The sequence below is a fragment of the Camelus dromedarius genome, chromosome 18 (assembly GCF_036321535.1).
Source record: "Camelus dromedarius isolate mCamDro1 chromosome 18, mCamDro1.pat, whole genome shotgun sequence".
In the NCBI taxonomy this organism is placed as follows: Eukaryota; Metazoa; Chordata; class Mammalia; order Artiodactyla; family Camelidae; genus Camelus; species Camelus dromedarius.
Genome location: NC_087453.1, coordinates 12,241,991 through 12,261,567, shown reverse-complemented (window position 1 = coordinate 12,261,567; position 19,577 = coordinate 12,241,991). Strand labels below are relative to the sequence as shown.

The 19,577-nt window shown below is 42.7% G+C and overlaps 1 protein-coding gene across 1 annotated transcript in view; it reads left to right on the top strand.

Moving 5' to 3' along the window:
- STK4 (serine/threonine kinase 4) overlaps window positions 1-19,248 on the top strand; it is a 78,011-nt gene extending 58,763 nt beyond the window's left edge. Inside the window, exon 11 of the mRNA XM_010978575.3 lies at window positions 15,136-19,248. Coding sequence (XP_010976877.1) covers window positions 15,136-15,294 — 159 coding nt within the window. The 3' untranslated portion in view covers window positions 15,295-19,248. The remainder of the gene's footprint in view (window positions 1-15,135) is intronic.
- The last annotated feature ends 329 nt before the right edge of the window (window positions 19,249-19,577 follow it).

Genomic DNA, 19,577 nt, shown 5'->3' with positions numbered 1-19,577 from the left:
TTTCAGTGCTGGACCAAAAGGAGTCAGTGTGTCCTCTTAGGCTGGTTGCAGGTTATATAATTTGGCATCAAGTACAATGCTTTTTATTTTTCTCCCAAGCTTCTTTCTATTCTCTCGCCTCCAGGGGCCAATGCCTCTTGTTGCTGGGGACTTTACATTTGGGGGGCAAATTCAGATCCTCTCTGTCCAAGTCCTAGTAATTATAACTTTAAAATGCTTTTATTTTTTCTTGGAAGTTTGATGAAGAGATGGCAGAGGGCTTGCTTTGACAGTGACTCCCAGCTTTCTCTTGTGGAATTTAGCTGTGGGTTGTTTTCACCTGCAGTGATGATTCACTCTTTCACATCGGTTCTCTTTATAGATTTAATTAGAAATGCTTTTGGTGCCTCTGTGGAAATTTACTTGAGTGTCCTGTTACCTTGGCGGATTCCTCCTCATCATATTCTCCTAAATTATGATAGCATCTTTTAAAGAAGATTTTATCATTGATGCTGGTTTTTAGGTCAAGCTTACAGGCAGGGAGCAAATTCTGTCGTTGTGGTCGAGAGGCAGTACAGGGAGTGGTTAAAACCACCAGTCATCATGTGAGGCTTCCATCTTCCCCACCCTTATGTCACTTGGCTAACCTTCAATTTCCTTATCTGTCAAATGTGGATAAAAGTCACACCCATCTCATAGGGCTGTTGTGAAAACCAAATGTCATCACACATTTAGAGCACTAAGGACAGTGCCTGGCAGGTAGTAAACATTTAATAAATTATTTCTTGGGGGAGGTTATAGCTCAGTGGTAGAGTGTGTGCTTAGCATGCACAAGATCCTGGGTTCAATCCCCAGTGCCTCCATTAAAAAAAAAAAAAAGAAATAAACCTAATTACCTAAAAAAAAAAAAGACTTCTTGTCTTCTTTTTCAGTGTTGGTTTGTTCTTCTAGGACATTGCTGTGCTATTCCACCCCCAACCCTTTAGTTGTAAAAAGATGCATGCCCCTTGGATAAAGTTTAGTTTTTTTTTTAACATTTTTATTGATTTATAATCATTTTACAATGCTGTGTCAAATTCCAGTGTAGAGCACAATTTTTCAGTTATACATGAACATATATATATTCATTTTCACATTTTTTTCTCTGTGAGCTACCATAAGATCTTGTATATATTTCCCTGTGCTATACAGTATAATCTTGTTTAATCTATTCTGCAATTCTGAAATCCCAGTCTATCCCTTCCCACCCCCTGCCCCCTTGGCAACCACAAGTTTGTATTCTGTGTCTATGAGTCTATTTCTGTTTTGTATTTATGCTTTGGTTTTTTTTTTTTTTTTTTAGATTCCACATATGAGCGATGTCATATGGTATTTTTCTTTCTCTTTCTGGCTTATTTCAGTTAGAATGACATTCTCCAGGAGCATCAATGTTGCTGCAAATGGCATTATGTTGTCGGTTTTTATGGCTGAGTAGTATTCCATTGTATAAATGTACCACTTCTTCTTTATCCAGTCATCTGTTGATGGACAAGATATTGAAAAGCTTAGAGAAGAAAATTTCTCCCACAGTTCCACCACCCTCAGCAATAATCACTGTTTATATTTTAACATATTTGGTTCCAGTTTTTTATGCTTATATATTATTGCACACAGCTGAGATCATTCTGTGTGTATAATATGACATCTTGATTTTTTTCACTTAACATATCAAACATTTTCTCATATCATTAGAAACAATTACAAAATTATCATTTTGATTATTACATAATGGTTCATCACATTATGGTATTTTGCTTGACCTCATCATTCTCCTTTTATTTGGTATTTAGTATTGGGAGGTATTTTTGGTTGGAGTTAGGTTGCTTTGAGATCATTCTAAGTTACTTAGCCAGGCTTTTTCTTCTTGTCAGTGGGAGGCTTAGGGGTTGAGGCTTCGTATTTGCTTCTGTTGGTGGTTTTTGTCTGTTGAGTGTGTGAATGAAGCCAGGATTTTAAACCTCAGATGCAACCCTCTCTGTCTCTTGCCATCTTTCTGTTCTGGGTATCTCCATACCTGTTTGCTTTTTAACCTTCCTCTGGTGAGTTTCTTTTCATAACCCTGGGCTGGAAGAAAGATGAATGGAGACCATAATTAGGGCTTTGGTCTCTGACTCAGGGCATTATGAGTGCCCAGGAGCCAGCCAGGATAAACACCATCAATAGATCTTTACTGAGTTACCCAGGCCGAGCGGTTCCTGGTGAGAAGACTGTCCTAAATTGTTCCTGACAAGGTATATACTATTTTTGTCTCAGATTTCTTATTTTTCCTGTAAAGCTGAGCTTAAAGTATGTTAAGGCTGAATTCATTTGTACTTGGGAATATAACGAGGTCTTGTACTTTTTACTTTCAGAAAACCAGCCAAGAACAGCAGTTGGAAAAAGAAATATGTATCCAAAATTGCCAGGGAAACCTGCTGTTTAGATCTGCTTTCTGAGAAACCACATGGCAGATGAATGTCGCCTTTGTCTCGAGTCACAGCAGCCTCGTTCTGCTGGTGAATTACACAGGCTGATGGAAGCTTGGTTTTTAACTCAGTTGTTGAAAGACATTGAGGGCAAGACTTAAATGCCGTGGTTTGTGACCCCAGAGGGTTGCTTAAAACGAAATCAGCCTGTGTGCGCTTGACATTGGTTCTCATTTCCTTTGTTCGGTTCTCAGACTGCCTGATCCACAGCTGCTCAGCAGCCTTCTTCTTTCAAATTCCTTCTTTGTGACCGGTTATTCTCTGCTCTTATAATACAGGATGGTTTTATCTCAACTACGTGGTAAGCCAAAGAGCTGAGTACAGACTATGAGTTTCATGAATTTGGGGAGCGGCAGTATGAGCAGTGGTGAGAAATAGTTTAGATCCAGATGGCTGAGAACGGAAGATCAGAAATGGCTCCCAAGACCTGCAAACAGAATCTTGGCCCCTTAAGGCCTAGGAAGGGCTCTCCTGAGGTCACTTCATGTGGCTTCACTGAAAGCACAGGGGACAAATGACATGTGTCTTGAAGTCCTAGAAGTTACCATCTCTCTCAATTAGCTGTCTGGTACTGTATCAGTCAGAGGAGCCAGGCTCAGGATGCAAAGGGGCCTCAAAGGATGTGTGTTCTAGCTCCTGGTACGTCTCCAAGAGGCATCATCCAGCATTTTTTTTGAACCACTTCTGGTCATTTCTGAGAAGGGGGGATTCCACAGTTGGGAAGTAGTACATACCATTGCTTGCAAAGCTCTGCCTAAAGATACTGTTTTTTTATTTCAGCCAAAATTTGTCCCCAGGGAACTTCTCCCCTTGAGTTTATTTTGATTATTATTCACAGAAACTGTACAGAAGGTTAGTTGGAATTATCTGGACTTTCCATCTTACAGAGGGAGAGGACTAGTTAGTTTTGGTCTCTGCCCCTTGCTGACTGTGGAAACTCAGACAAAGTATGTAGTTCTGCGAACCTCAAATTCTCCATCTGTAGAATCAGGTTAGTACTTATAGCTGTAAGATTTAATGAGGGTCAAATGAGATAATACACAAAAAGTTCTTCATGTAGTGACCGGCTAATAATAGTTAACAAATATTTCATAAATGCTGGCTTATATTATTATTATTGTTATTATTACTATAATCATCATACAACAAGGTCCTTAAATCCTGCCCTCTCACCGAAGCAACCCAGGAGGGCTTCTGCTTGTCCTTGTATCTTACCTTTCTTCACGTTTTCTTGATTTACCAGGAATAACACTGTTAGTATTATAAGAAAGTGGAGTGAGCGTGCAGACGATATTTCTGGCCCCTGGAGATATCCCTTCTTTCATAGGAGGAAGTTTCGGGAGTCGTGTCAGCAGTCCGCCTTGTTGCTAGAACTGGAAATTAGGAGTTAACTTTTTCCCCCTCTGCTAATGGAGGAAGCACCTTTGCTCAGTAATATCACGGTTGTCTCTGTTTTCAAAGAGTGTTCCATCCTCTGTGGCTCTACTATGTAAGTATAAATTTTAACAGTCCAGTTCATCCTTCATCCTTGTGGTCCAGATTTCTTACTGGATGGCCTTTTTCATTTTATTCCAGGTAAATCTAGGGGTTTTCCCCCTTAAAATCTTGATTTCATGTATGTTTTGTAATTTTTTGGCATCAAATTTTGGATTTTAAAATTTGTAGGATCTGTAGTTCCAGCTTACTTTTTGGCCCTAATATTTGTTTCTTTTCTTTTTCTTGTTCAGACTCATCAGAGACTTTCTGGGGATTTTTGTTTGTTTTGTTTTATTTGTTTTAGTCATTTGAAAGAATCAGCATTTCGTTTTGTTGATCCTTGCCATTAAGCATTAGCTTTTATATTCATAAATTTATATTCTTACTTTTATCTACTTCCTATGGGTTTATTCTGGTTTTTTTCTTCTCTAATTGGATATTAAACTCAATTTTAAATCATCTCTCTTTTCTAATATCTGCATGTAAGTTTATAAAATTCCCTTTAAGTATTACTTTAACCACCTTCCACGATTTTTTGTATGTAGTTTTTTGCTTTGTAAAGTCAGGTTTATTGAGTTTTAATTTACATACCATAAAATTTGCTTATTAAGTGTACAATTTGATGAGTTGTAACAAATGTATATGGTGTTTAAACACCACATAATCAAGATATAAAACATATCCATCACCCCAAGAGTTCCCTCACACCGTGGTTTTTGTCCTGATGGTTTTGTCTTTTCTACGATGCCATGTAGGTGGACTCATACCGTATGTAGTCATCTGTGTTTGGGTTCTTTTATCCGGCATGCTGTTTTGAGATTCATCCATGTTGTAGCATGTGTCTGGAGTTGTTCGTTTTGATTGCTAAGTAGTTTCAATTACATGGATAAACCACAATTTGTTTATCTATTCACTATTAAGACAGTTTTCAGTGGGAGCAAATGAGAGTATTTTAATTCTGCAGTTGGGCTGTAAATAAACACACTAGACTATTCTGGATTTGAAACTGAGCATTTTTCACATTGAAATTTTTCTTTGGGGTTTGGCAGTCTGGACGTTTTTCCATTGGTGGGCAAACATGTGCTCATCCAGTCAGGAGATAGAAACCACAGAGTAGGTTAAACAGAGGAGGTTTCATGCATGGAATTCTTACCTTTGATAAAAGAGGAACTGTAAGGTATGGTTCCCCAGGGCTGGGGGAGTGGACCGAGGAAGGACAAACTACCAGGGCTTCAGATGTCAGTAGAGAAGGTAAGGTTCAGCCCAGGGCATAGCAGAGGAGTTTGCTGGTTTGATGAGACCCGAGCTGACCTAAAGGCTCTGGTCAAGTATAGACAGCCTTCTGGAATGCAGGCAAGGAGCATGCGGTCAGCAGCCAGGGCCTTGGACATGCACTAGGGGTCTGGTACTAGCAGGGGTAGGAGGCCTTCAGAGCTGATGAGCCATTCAGGGGCTCTACTGTCCACATCGACTGGGCTGCTGGAAGATTATGGCCAGGCCGAAGCTGCAGGGTCACATGGAAACCAGGTTCTGGGCTATGGCTGGGCCACACTCTGCTGACTGTCCTCACATCCACACTGCCTGCCCTGGTGCTGGATGCCCCTCTCTATCTAGACCAAATTTTTTGTTTGTGACACTGCAGGGAATTGAGGTCCCAAGACTTGGTGGCCATTGTAGAAAGATTCTGACATGCCTTGCAGATAGAACTTACCTACTTTTGTTGCAGAATTGTTTTCTTCTCAAAGGATATTGAGAGAATATTTCTTTTGGGGTACTTAGGTTGTAAATCTCGGACCCTTCATTACATAGGAGTGTCCAGCAGTAAGGCTTACAGAGGTTTTATATACTTTCCAGAAATTGAGTGCTGTTCACTTACATGCTTTCCCACTTTAGGAAAGCCCAGATTGTTAAAACAAACAAACAAAAAACAAAAACTCAGGCCTGCAAAGGAGCTTATTACTCAGAGAGCTTTTACTTTCCTTCTTGACCAGTTTTCTGTGAACATTTTGTTCCTTCAGTGTATTTAAATTGGATCCCCTTTATGTCTGAAGATACCTTTTAAGAGTACCTTCATTAAATCAAGTGAGATTAATTTGTATTTCAGCTCTCAGATTTTTCTTGGGATTCTTTGGGCTGCTTTGATTTGGCAAGATGAGAGAGACAAAACCCGGACTTTTTGTTGCCTTGGAAATTTCCAGCCCAAGAAAGTATACAGAGGCACGGCTGACAAGGGTTCTTACGTGATGAGCTAGCTTTTTTACTGATCCAGCTACATTAAAATAGCAGCTTGGTGCAGTTGGTGTTTTAGGTTTTCCTATCATCTGAAAGATTAATATCCCGCAAGAATGATGATACTGTTGGTGTCTCTCTTTCATGCTCCAAGTATCAGGAGCATCCTGTGCTGCTCTATTCCCACACTCTACCTTCTGTGGACATTTACAATTACTTTGGGATGTTTAATTATTGTAGGAGTTGGGGAGAGTACAGCTCAGTGGAGGAGCATGTGCTTAGCATGCACGAGGTCTTGGGATTCAATTCCCAGTACCTCCATTAAAAAAATAAATAAACCTGATTACCTCCCCCCTAAACAAATAAAAAAAAATTTAATTAAATAAATAAAATTTAAAAAACCAAAGATTGAAAATCTTAGATTAAAAAAAAAGATTATTCTAGGAGAGTAGATGTTTGCTAACTTCCTGAACGTTTTCCTCTGTAGTTTGGCTTCCTTAAGTGTGAAATTAAATTAGAGCTACTCTTAAAATAGAATTTTTCTTAAAGAGCAATCATTAGCAGTCAAGACTAATGTGAATTTTTATGTCCATTTTTCCTCGTAACGTTTTATTTGGTGAGGGGTGGGGAGGTAGTTAGGTTTACTTATTTATTCTTAGAGGAAGTACTGGGGATTGAACCCAGGACCTCCTGCATGCTAAGCATGCACTCTACCACTTGAGCTATCCCCTCTCCCCCCATTATTCCTAGAAACTGTATTGTAATCATGACACTGGACGAGCTGTTCATTTTGACATGGGCGTGCAGGGATCAGTTTGGAGCAACTGACATAATATTATTTAACACACTTATACTCTGAGGCTTAATTATTGAAGACTACATATTTTCAAAGCTTCCGAAAAGCCCAGTGTCTTACCAGTCATTGAGGGAACACAGTAAAAAGTCATTTTCAAGTGAAGGCTTCAAGATTTATGAGTATATTTCATTATTAAACATTTATGGAGAACTCTCTTCTGCTGTCCTGACTCTGAAACTATATTAGATATTAGATATAGTTCTACTCTGAAATAGCTCCCACTCTAGTAAAAGGAAAAGGTAGTTGGGGAGGAGAGGGGGTGGAGCTTGAACTGGGTGGCAAGCTCGAATGGGCATTCCCTACACTGAAGACAGAGAGAATTCTATTCTGCAGAAGCATGGAACTGTGAAAAAATGGGGCACCCGAAGGAATTTTGAGTTGCTATTAGTAATATTGACAGATGAACTCATAAATCCTTTCATTTATATAATCTGATTTTATCAGTTCCCTGTATCTTAAAGTGTGATAGTTACTTGAAATGACAAGACTTGCATTTCATTTTTCTAAATTCTACAGTTCATACTTTTCCCTGAATTTGAGTGAGTGCCCCTTCTTTGCACTATATATGTATAAAAAGGCATGGTCTCTCTCTCAGAGACTCTTGATTCTTCCTGCTCTCAACTGTAGTACATGTTGCCTTGACATTGGGCTGGCTCGGCTTTGCACTCAGACACGCGAGGGCTCATATCCTAACCCAACCACTTACACCTCCTGGCTCTGGGGTCGTGGGCAAATTCCTGTTTCTCTCCGAGCCTCAGTTTCCACCTCTGTAAATGGGTACTGCTACTTACGTCATGGACTGTTCTGAGGATTACAAGAGCTGATGCATATGAAGTGCTGAACACAGTGCCTAGCATATAGCATTCAATTAAAAGTAGCTCTAATTAGCATTGGCAATCACTGGGCACTTACTCATAATGCCTCAGTTTGTAGCTTGCTTTCATGACAGATTTACCTCGTTTATCTCTACTTCTAGTGTGAAGGGACCCTGCCATACACTTTCTGTCCCATACACACCCTTACTTACCTAGACCCTCTAAGACCCATCCTCCTGCCCAGTCCGGGCCAAGCCCCAGTGTCTGACACAGAGCAGATATTCATTGCATCTTTATAATTAGAATGCTGCATATTAGCAGTGCAGTGCTTTTTGAGATCCATTATTCTTTGGTATTTGGGGTATGAAATTTCTTTATGGGTTCTTGCTATGGAAAGCCAGAGTCATGATGATAGGGAAAAAGCTGGGTTTGGTCAAAACTTTACTACCTTTGGCCAATGGCTATTGTAAAACTCACGGAACAAAACCAAACCAAAATAACCATAAAAACAAAAAGCAGGTGTTTTGTGATTTTCAGAGTCAGTTGTGAATGTTCACACCAGAACAGAGCTAGAGTAAATTCTAAGCATGTAAAAGTACTACCTCAGAAATTAATTTTGTCATGGAATTTTCAGGATGACTCTCAATAAATCACAAATAACTAAGAGAATGCAAGTTTTATACTTCATATTTTAGTAAAACCCCATCGTTTAAAGAAAAAACCTTTTGCTTTTTGTCTTTTTGTTTATGTCATTTATCAGATTACCTCCTTTGTACACACACAAGCACACACACAGTTCCTACTGAGTCCTGGGTAGGTGGGAGTCTGTCTGGATGTAGTCTTCGGGTTGTTGGAGGCCAGTCTTCTCACCCACATCAGAGCTCTTGTCTTTATAGTCCCATGTCTGCTTGGAGCCAGATTTCTTTGTTTTACTCAGGCTGAAAGACTGCATTTCATTCCGGTCATCTTGTTAAATATTTTATATGCCTGTGGTCATGTTTCCTTTGGTTGGAATTCTAGTAACATTTCCATGTATTGATTCGAAGTAATCATCAACTCAGAATAGGACTGAAGTAATAATTCACTGTTAACAGTTTTGCAACTTTTCTTCCTTGTTGGAGAAGCATTAGGAAGATTTTATAAGGGATTAATGAAAGCATGGCTTGGCATGACCATAATTTGAATCAGAGAACTCTCTCATTAAAATTTTCACACTTAAGGAGCAAGATCTTTTGAAATTGAGTGGTCTAGTGCTTAGTTCAACCACACAGGCTGTGATTTGACTTCCTTGCTTCTCTGCTTGGCTATCTTCTCACTTATCTGCTGAAAGATGACTGCATCACCTCAGAATCTTAATCTTACTGGAGTCACCTCTCCCCAGCCTAGACCCCACCCCTGGATAGAGACAAGGTCACATCGAGAGAGGGTACTTATTTTTGGTGGCACTAAATCAGTGTCCTCGATGCCTTCTGACTGACCTTCATGTGTTTTTTCTCTGTGGCACTTTTGCTAACCTTCTCGTGGTAGGTTTTAAAGGTATGGGGTGCCATGCTGGTGGCATCATCTGACTTTTCAGCTTCTGTCAAGCTTCCTTGTCATCTTGCTAAATTCCAAAGGTGTGTTCCTTCCTCATTCTTGGCCGCAGTAAACCATCCCCTGACACGGGGCATCGGCCTGACTTACCTGCCCAGAAGGGATGAGGTGTTTGAGAAATCCTGCTTGTGACACTGGAGGCAGAATTGTGCGTGCCAGTATGTGCAGAATCGAAGCTTGTCCTCAAAAGCTTTGGCAAGGCTCTCTGTGAAGGTTTTTGAGGGGCAATCATGACACCATTTGCACAACAGACCACAGAGAGTTTCCAGCAGCAGAGGAGCAGGACTTTGAAATAGGTCTAAACGCTGTACTTTGGATTGTTTGTCACCGAGAGCCCTGTTGCAAAGCTCTGCTGTACGTTCTGATGTGTTTACTTTAGCCTGACTCTGCTGATTCAAGATAGGCTCGTTGTCATGTGATTCCTCTGATTTATCACTTGTGATGGAACACCAGCCGGATCTTCTCGGTTGTTCTCCAGGCCAGTTGTGCAACTGCCATTGACACGGTGTGATCCAGAACTTCTGGGTTGCTAAGGCTATTTGAGAAGAAGTCGGTTCCCATCAGACCTCTGTATCCATCCTAATGTTAGGAATCTGAGGACTTTGCTGTCGTTGGGCTGAGAAGAAATAAGCCAGGTCCATCTGATTCAGGGTTTCACACACAGTGTTCACAAGAGACGCCTCTGTGTGTGTGGTATGTGTCCTACACCACGCTTTGAGCTCATCAAGCTCCGTTCTTACAGCAACAGCAGCTACTATTTATTTAACTCACATATTTCTTCTATTTTCCAAAAAAAAGGATTTAAGGTGGTGGCTCCCACTTACCTGCAACATATGTGTCAACAACACCTCTAAACCTCATAGCTTCCCTTGTAGGAGAAATACTGTTGTCCTCTATTGAAAAAGCAGGAAAGTGAGGCATATATTAGAGACTTGCCCAGGGCCACCCAGCTGCCAAGGGCAGGGCTTCCATGGAACCCCGGGCCATCTGACTTGAAGCCAGTGCTCATGCCCTAAACCCAGCTGCTTCTCCAGCAGCCTTTCTAGATAAGATGCTCAGAGAGGGCTTGCTCGAGTTCTCTGAAGTGTTCACATCTGAGCTAAGGCCTGGAGGATAAGGAAGAACTGGGGATGAGGCATCCAGACAGAAGGATCATTAACTGCATAGCCCTTGAGGCTGGAAAAAGTGTGGCCCACTTGAGGATCTAAAATAAAACGTGGTTAGAGGGTAGGTAATGAAGTTGGAAGGGACGATGGACCAGAGATGTAGGGCCTTTGTAACCCTTGATGAGCTGTTGGATTTTTTTCCAAGTGCAGTAAGTGACAAACAGGTGACTCATTTCTGTATTTTTGATTATGTTTGTTGCTGTGAGATGATGGTAGCCTGAATTGAGGGGTTGGAGGCAGAGATGAAAAAAGTGGTTGGGTTTGAGTTATACCAGTAGTTCAGAGATTAGATCGAAGGATTGGATGTGGGCAAGGGGGTGGTGAGAGAAAGAGGGAGAATCGGCTGATTTTGAGCACCTGGGAGGGTAGAGGTACCATTCCTGAGATGGAGAAGGCTGAGAAGTAAGGAGAAGAGGTTTGGAGATAAGGGAGGGGTGGGACTAAGAGTTCTGGTTTAGATGTGTTAAGTTGTGAATTTCCGCAAGATACTCAGGGACTAAACTATCCAGTGGGATCTGACTCAGATGTGTGAGTCTGGAGTTCAGAAGAGAATTTGGGTCTGGAGATATAAATGTGGGGGTCGCAGCGTGGAGAGGATGTTTGAATCCTGGGGGACAGACGAGATACTAAAAGGGGCTATTTCCTTTAGCTAGTGAAAACAGCTCCAGCTCCCTACGTGGCCGGTGTGAGAATTTGCTCCATCAGGACGCTGGCTGTAGCCAGTTGTCAAACCACACCTAGTTTACTGCAGGATATATATTTGAAATTGATTTATGCCACCGAGGACCGGGAAGGTGAAATGCTACACTGGGCGCCATAAAACCATTACCTGAGCTTGTTTTCGGAAAAAACCATATCTGGATGGTGTGACTGGCTGGCTGGCTGGCTGTGTTCTAAGAGGTCAGGTGAAACTTCAGCCCCAAAGGCCCTAGAGCAAACAAATTAGTCTGAAGGTGGTTGAGATAAAGCCACGGTGCTTGCTCTTGCCCCCAGATTAGAATCACGGGCGAAAGAGCTGCATAGAAATTGGAAACCTAGGAGAAGCTCTGACTAGAGACAGGCAGCAACTACTTTGTGAGAATGAAGGTCAAGTTATTTGTCCCGGGTTCAGGTTACATAGCCAGGAAGACAAGAAGGAAGATGTAGGATCATGCTGATCCAACTTGAGGGCTTAGAAGAAACCCCGAAATAGCTTCCTTAACCTTCGAAGATCTGTGCCTCTCCTCCTAGGAAGCCTGATCAGGTAGCTATGGGTTAGGGCTCCGGAGTCTGTATTTTCAACAAATGATTCTGATGCAGGTGATCCATGGATCACACTTTGAGAAACACTGACTTTCAAAAGACCTTTGAGATCGTCTAGGCAGCCCTCTCCTAACTCGTGAGGAAGCTGAGGCCTGGGGAGGGGGAGGGGCTTGCTTAAAGTGGCAGAACTCACTGGAAAGCCAGTGCAGGTCCACACACTTTCATTCTTCGTTTGACAGTTGAGTCTTTCTCCTAATGGATGTATCAGAAGCAAGCCTTCCCTCCCAGTTCCCAAATCCCCTTCCTTCACTACATTTTTTTTTCTTTTTCGTATCACCTTCAAATGTAAGAGTCATTTACTAATTTACTGTGTTAATTGGGACTTGTCTGTCTTGCTTCACTAAAAGGAAAGCTTCATGAGGACAGTGATTTTCATTTTTGTTTTTGTTTTTGTTTTCATCAGAGGATCCTCTGTGCCTTGGACAGTGCCTGGCCTGTAGGAGGTGTTCAGTGGATATTTGATAAATGGACGGATGAAAAATATTTTGTTAAACTCTAAAGAAGTTAACCAGCACTGTGGGAAAGTGCCCACCCTTAGGCATTATTAACCCAAAATAGAGTAGAATATTTTCTTTTTCACTTGTTTGCCTCTGGTTTGGATCAGAGTTTACAGGAAGAGCTTGTTCATGGGAGATAGAGATTTTCCAATATTATTAATAATGATGATAACTTAGTAACAGTAACAATAGTAACAGTGACTAATAACAACAGTGATAACCACCATTTATGGAATGCTTGCTGTCCACCAAAGACATAATGGCATGAGGTTCGGTGCAAAGAATGTCACCCCTGTCCTGAACTCATCTAATTCTCATCACAGCCCGAGGGTGGTGGAACCTGTCTATTTTCCAGAGGAGGAAAGTGAGGCTCAGAGGTTACACAGCCAGTGCCGAGTTAGGATATGTAATCCTGAAGATTAAGTCCTTAACTACCAGTAACGTTCAGTGTTAGATTTGGGACGTCTTCCCTTTGGAGAAGGAATTGAAAAGGCAGAAGACTAGGCAAGCATCACTCATCGGAGTTTCCCTAGGCCAAGAACACCAGCCCCCAAGATGGCATAAAACCACACAGGCTGGAAGGCAGGATGGATTTTCTCAGCCCGACTTTCCATCGTTTCCCCACACCCTCGAGTCTTTCCACTCTCACGTTACAAAGACCCTTTCGTCTTGAACTGTGGGGCTTTTCTCACATCTCGGAACACCTCCCTGAAGCAGGCCAAGGAAAATTCCTGTGGCAACAGGTCACTAAGCCATTTCTGGGGAGACCACTATGGCACTTCACATGCCTTCACACCCCACCCTCTGAAGGGAGGAGGGACAGAAAGAGGCTCCTTCACCCACCTTTCAGTGCCTCTTCCCTGGGGAGGCCTTAGGAAGGGGCTGAGGGAGCTGGTGATTCTATAAATCTCCCGTGATACTTGGGGAGCCTTGTGAGTTCTTGAGACACGGTGCCTATTAAACTGGCTGCAAGCTTACAGAATTTATCACCACTTGTGGTGGATAATGTTAGCATTCATTCCGCCCCTGCCAGCCCGGACTGGCCTCGCTTGGAGGCAGTGAACACTCTGCACAGACGGCACCGGTCATGAGGCCACCTGCCTGACAGCTGCAGACACGGGGGCAAGATGGTGCGCCCCAGGGCTGCCACAGAGATGGAGGTTGTTACCTGCACTGCCATCCTTAAGCACACAAGGCACCATGCGCTGTGCCAACAGCCTGACAGCCACGGTCTATCACAGCCATGTGATAAACATGATGAGACACTGTGGTCCCACTTCTGTAGATAAGGAAGACCTGTGGAGATCCTAACTTGCCTGAACCTTGTAGCATCTGCACAGGCAGAACCACATTTCAAACACAGGTTGAGTTGGTTGTAAAACCTGTGCTTTTGCGAACCTGCATTCCTCCAGTACTGGTTCAGAGCATGGGCTATGGGTTTGAATCCCGACTCTGCCACTTAGCTTTGAGACACTGGGCAAGTTACTTAGCCACCCTCTTTCTTGGCTTGTTAATCTGTAATGTAGGATAATAATATATTCAAATCGCAGGACTGTCATGAGAATGATGTTAATCAGTATATAATGTGCATAAAGCCCTTAGTGTCTGGTGCTTACAGAGCATTATGGAAGTGCCAGCCTTTATTTTTAATTTATATATCATGTCCTCTTTTTTCTCTCTGCATGGTGGAAACTTCATCTCAGGTTTCAGGGCTGCTCCAACTAACCCCTTCTCATAAAAGATTGTGTCTGTATTCCCAAGACAGTTATGTGGATGATCCATATAAAATGCTTAGAGTGGTGTCACCGATAAATGCTAGTATGGCAGTGCTGAGGAAACATTGCAGCAAAGTGTGTTACAGCTCAGTGTTACAGCTCAGTTGTGACAGCAACCTGCATCTGGGTGAGAGACCAAGCAGCACTCGGAGGGTTGGAGAACTCAGGTTTATTACGCTGGCAGGCCCAGAGGAGTTAACACTCCAAGCTCTGGACCCCGTCTGTAGGTTTACACAGGCTTTTATAGGCTGCCGGTTTATACTTTGCAGCATCATATGCAAATAAGGTGTAACAAAATTGACTAATTAGGAACGAGCTTTGTAGAAATGGACCAATCAGGAGTGATAGAAATGGACCAATCAGGAGTGGTAGAAATGGACCAACCAGGAGCGAGCTCCATGCAAATGAAGTGCTACAAATGGACCAATCAGGAGTTAGCTCAGGGATCCAATAGAATCTTAGGGGTAAGTTCCACTTTCCTAGAAGTAAGCCGTTTCAGAGGCTAAAAGTGAGATAATGGGGCAGGGCCCGGGAACGGGATGGTGCTGGCAGGAAAGTAGTGGCCCTGCCTGGGGGTCCTGCTGGTCTTTTTCATGGGGCTTCCCACCTCAACACTGAGGGTGTAAGTGAGGCAGGGCCAGAACTAGGAGGCAAGTATTATATTGCATCCACCAAGTTACTGTTATTTTAGTGCCCTAATAATGAACCTACATGTAATTAATTTACAAGCTAGGGGGGATGAAAGTATTATTGATTAAGTTCCTGGTCAAAGAACAGTAAATTAAAGAGATTAGCACTCAGAGCTCTTCCAGGGATAAGTCATCTCAAGAAAGCTTAGTTGTATGTTCCTCTTCCTGCAGGGTGCCTGGAAAGGCTGGGCTTCTCAGCCGTCCTGTCCCTGCCCTGGGCTTTGTCATGACTATACGTTCCACTTTTCTTCTAGCTTAAGAGTTGGACTGTGGAGGACCTTAAGAAGAGACTCTTGGCCCTGGACCCCATGATGGAGCAGGAGATCGAAGAGATCCGGCAGAAGTACCAGTCCAAGCGGCAGCCCATCCTGGATGCCATTGAGGCTAAGAAGCGGCGGCAGCAAAACTTCTGAGTGAGGCCGGCCCAGGAGGGCCCCGCCTCCACCCCAGGCCCGCAGTGAACTCTGGACCACTCGCCCCTCCAGCCAGCCACCACTTCTGCTCCATCGTCTCTCCAGAGCACCTTTGTGAACTCAGGAATGTGCGCCAGTGGGCAGGGCCTCCTTGACGGTCAGTGCACCACCCTGATGTGTGAATTTAAATTGGTCAAGTAGATTGTTTCAAAGGATTTATGTTGGCGCTTTTAAACTCAGAATTTTAAACCCCAGAAACAGAGACTCCTGGTTGAGTGATAGCTGGGAAAGTTTCACATTGTCTTTTGTTTTTTCTTCTCCTAATAGCTTTCAGTGGTTCTTTCCGGAAGACTTTTTAAAAATATATAAATATGCATATATATATAAATTATAACTAGATTCCCCACTTGGCGTGGTGGCATCTCTGTACAGGTACAGTTTTAAACAGTTGCCTCTTTTCTGTAAGATTACGGTACTGTGAGACATGAGGGCAGAGGACACCAGGAGGAGGCTGCCGGGGCCACTTAACCCCCCAGAGCAATCCTCACTCTTTTTCAGGGCTGCATTGACAAATTAGGTTGGGGCCAGTTCCTTTACGATGCTTTCAGCCTTGTGTGTGTCATCCCTGGCCTCTGGAGCTATTGGTGATGTCCAAGGGAAAGCCTTGAGAGTCTGTGTTTACTTTCTGAGTCCCAGGAGAAGCCTGCCACCCTCTTTGCAACATTGGCCTTTGTGGTTTCAGGGCCTTTCATCCACCTCCACTCTCCCAACTGCCTAGAGTCACAGCACAGACACTGCCCAGTGCCTTAAGAGGAGATGTGATTCAGCGAGGGGACAGGCCTACCAGGAACTCCCAGCAAAGTGGGGCTGTGTTCAGTCTGCAAAACGGAAAGGGTTTTCTCATTGTTCATGTGAAGATCCCACACGTGGCATTTTGCTCCACATTGCTTACAGACAAAGGTAGAGGGCATTGCTTTTGTGATCCACATTCAAACATGTGACTGTTTTCTCTTTTCTTTTACTGCTACAGGGTCTAGAAGGGGTAAATGAATATCAGACTAAGATTTGTTCTCCAAGAGACTCAACCCAGACATGTAGAATACCAGACCATAGACATCATCTGGTCTGACGGAGGCTTAGAGAGGGGAAGTGACATGGTCCAAAATCACAAAGCAAATTAAAGCAAGAGCTGGGGCTAGACTTTGGGGCTCCTCACTCCTGCTTCACTGCTGCCCCTTCTCTGAGGGAAGAAACTTGTGTCAGTTTGGGTGAAGTTATCCCCGGGAACCCTGCTAATGGAAACAGAGTTCTTGCTTTGTCTCTAAAGTAGGCAACTGGCTATGACGAGATTCCCAAGGGGAGCCAGATCGTTCAGTTTCAGCCATTCCATGGGCTCTGCAGCATCTGCCTGGTTGCAGACAAGCATTATGCAGGCAGCAGTCAGGCCTAAAGGAGATCAGAGGGCTTTCCAACAGACAGCACAGAGCCATCCCTCTGCAGCCTTGGCTCAAGGGCAGGTGTCACTTAGTCACACAGCAAACAGCAGACAGTTGGGAAAGGCAGCTGTCTTTTTATTTTCTAGTCCCTCTTCCCCTCAGATAGGGAAGCCCTGACCGGGTTGCACCTAAGGATACTGTAATTTGATTCCATAATTGCTTTTGCTACCCAAACCTGGGAATCAATGGAGAGGCAGGGAACATTCCTCTTCTGTGGCCGGATTCTGTTCTTTGCAATTACAGCAAGTTTTTAAAAATGCAAGAGGCTGTTGTTGTTGGTCTGCAGGGCTTGGCCAGCTAAGCAGCTATGTGGCAGATATAGAGAACAGAGGACAGTTCGATGATCTTGCTACAGTAATGAATGGCAGCTAACAATCATTGACCACTTCATATATGCCAGGCACTGAGCTAGGTAGGTAGGCTCTTGATGTATATCAGCTCCAAACTTCACAATAACTCTGTGAATTAAGTATGTTGTCTCCATTTTATAGATGAAGAAACAGGTTTAGAGAAAAAAAAATTCCCTCCCAAAGTGGTACAGCTAGTAAGTGGTAGAATCAGCATTGATAGCATTGCCATGTGAGACCAGTATTCACAAGGAAAAGGAAAGTCACAAATCTTCTTAAAATGAAGTGACCACTTTTCTTGCACAGACTAACTCTAACTAGCATTTTTAGATTGGGAAACCACTAAATTAGTAGTCAAGTCAGCCAAGTGAGTTTTAGAAACGGAAGTATGGAACGTGCATTTCCCCACGCCACCTGCTGTTCTGATTCCTGCCTCAGTCTCTCTCGCTATTTTTTTTTTAAAACAACTTTGCCCTTGGCCAAGCAGGAAGGGAATGCCCATTTTCTCCCTCCTTAAGCTAGATCCAAGTAAAAGAAGGCTCACTTTTTCCCCATAAATATTCTTGGGTCATGAATCTTGATCTGGAGTTTATTTTGTTTCAAGCATGTGTGCATCCAACATGCTGGTCCAACAAAGGGCATTGCTCTCCAGTCTAGCTAGACAGGGCCCTTCGGCCAGAAGTCCATTTATTTTGGATAAGGTAAATTTCCTGACCAGGCATGTTTGTTTTCTTGTGACAGGAAGGCAGAGAAGCAAATCCTAGTCATTTTTTCCCTTAAGTTCCAGATAGGTCAGTTAGCTGCCATTGAGTCCTGAGCATCAGTCATTGCTTGAGCATTTGTGACTCAAGCTTCCAGGGGACTCTGGGTCTCTCACTATTCCTCTCCTAAGAAACAATGACCCAGACCTAACTGTATCTTTTAAACATCTCAGAGTCTCTAGGAGTATCTTCATTGCTTCCTCATCTGTAATTTTGAAGCAAATTTCTATTTTTCTTTTTCCTGGCCCCTTTTCCCAATCACCAATTGGATGGATGGATCGATTGGTAGATGAATGTTTGACTTGATGGTTGGAAGGATAAATAGATAGACAGACAGAACTGTCTCTGAAGCAACTTAAGGACAATAGCCTTGTCTCCTTGAGACTGTAGATTCTGATCCAGGAAACATTTATTTAGCACCTGATGCAAGAAATTTATTATACCATTAAAACTCGATAGCAGTTACCAATATTAGGAATGAGACAGGTGACATCATTATAGATCCAGCAGATACTAAAAGGCTAATAAGAACTTTATGAACAACTTCATGCTAATAAATTCAGCCACTTAAGATGGACAGATTCCTTGAAAGATACAAACTACCAAAGCTCAGTTAAGAAAAAATAGATATTCTGAATAGCCCGGTATCTATTAAAACTGAATAGCTCTGGTACATATAGGTCTTGTTGTCCTCATTTTACAGATAGGGAAACTGAGGCTCAGAGAGGTCAAATCTGTTGCTCAAGGTCACATAACTAGAATACGGCAGAGCCAGAATTCAATTCCAGGTCTTCTGATTCTTATTCCAGTGCCCTTTCTAGCATACCAAGTTGCCTCTAAAGATTGCAGCTCCTTATTTACTGGAAAATTGTTCCTGCCCAGTCCACATCCTCTAACCCCATCCTTTCTTAAAGCACCATGTCTGTGTTTTCATCAGAATTATAGTCATTGTATTTGGAATCCATGTTCTTTTTGTGTGTGGGGAAAAAAAAAAAAAAAAAAAAAACCTCTTCCACCAGCTTGCACTCGGACCAACTTGGAAAAAAGAGCTTAAATGCTGTTGCAAATGTACAACTTAAAAATGTGAAGTTTGTAGCTTTAACTTTTTGTAACAAAAACTAATAACACTGGCTTAAGTGCTGACGTGAAATGCTATTTTATAAAGTTTGGATGTAAATAATCAATTGAGGTCAGCAGTTTGTATATGTATGAGACACAGCTCCCTGCGTTGCCTTTTTAAAAAAAATTTTGAGATGCTTCCTATGTGCTTTTATGTTAGAATTGTTCTCCCTCCTTCCTCCTGCGTGCACCTTGTCACCTTGTTTTAAATAAACTGTCCTTTGGACCAGAGTCTGTCCTCTTCTTAAACATGAGATCCTCCATCTACAGCCTAGATAATGGTGCTGTGAACCTTTGTGACATTGACACTGTGGTGTGTTTATTCTGGAATCCAAAGCCAGGGGAGAGGTAGGTGGTGGAGAGAGTAAACTTTTGTTGGACACCTACTGTGTGCCAGGTACTGAGCTAGTTGTCAGGGATCTAAAGGTGAACCGGACACAGCTCTTGCGGACCCCTTCGGAGTCAGTCCAGCTCACAAACACACAACATTGGAAATACTGTGGTACAGGGAAGTATACAGCCTGTGAACACATGAGGACAGAGTGACAATCGGTCCTGCT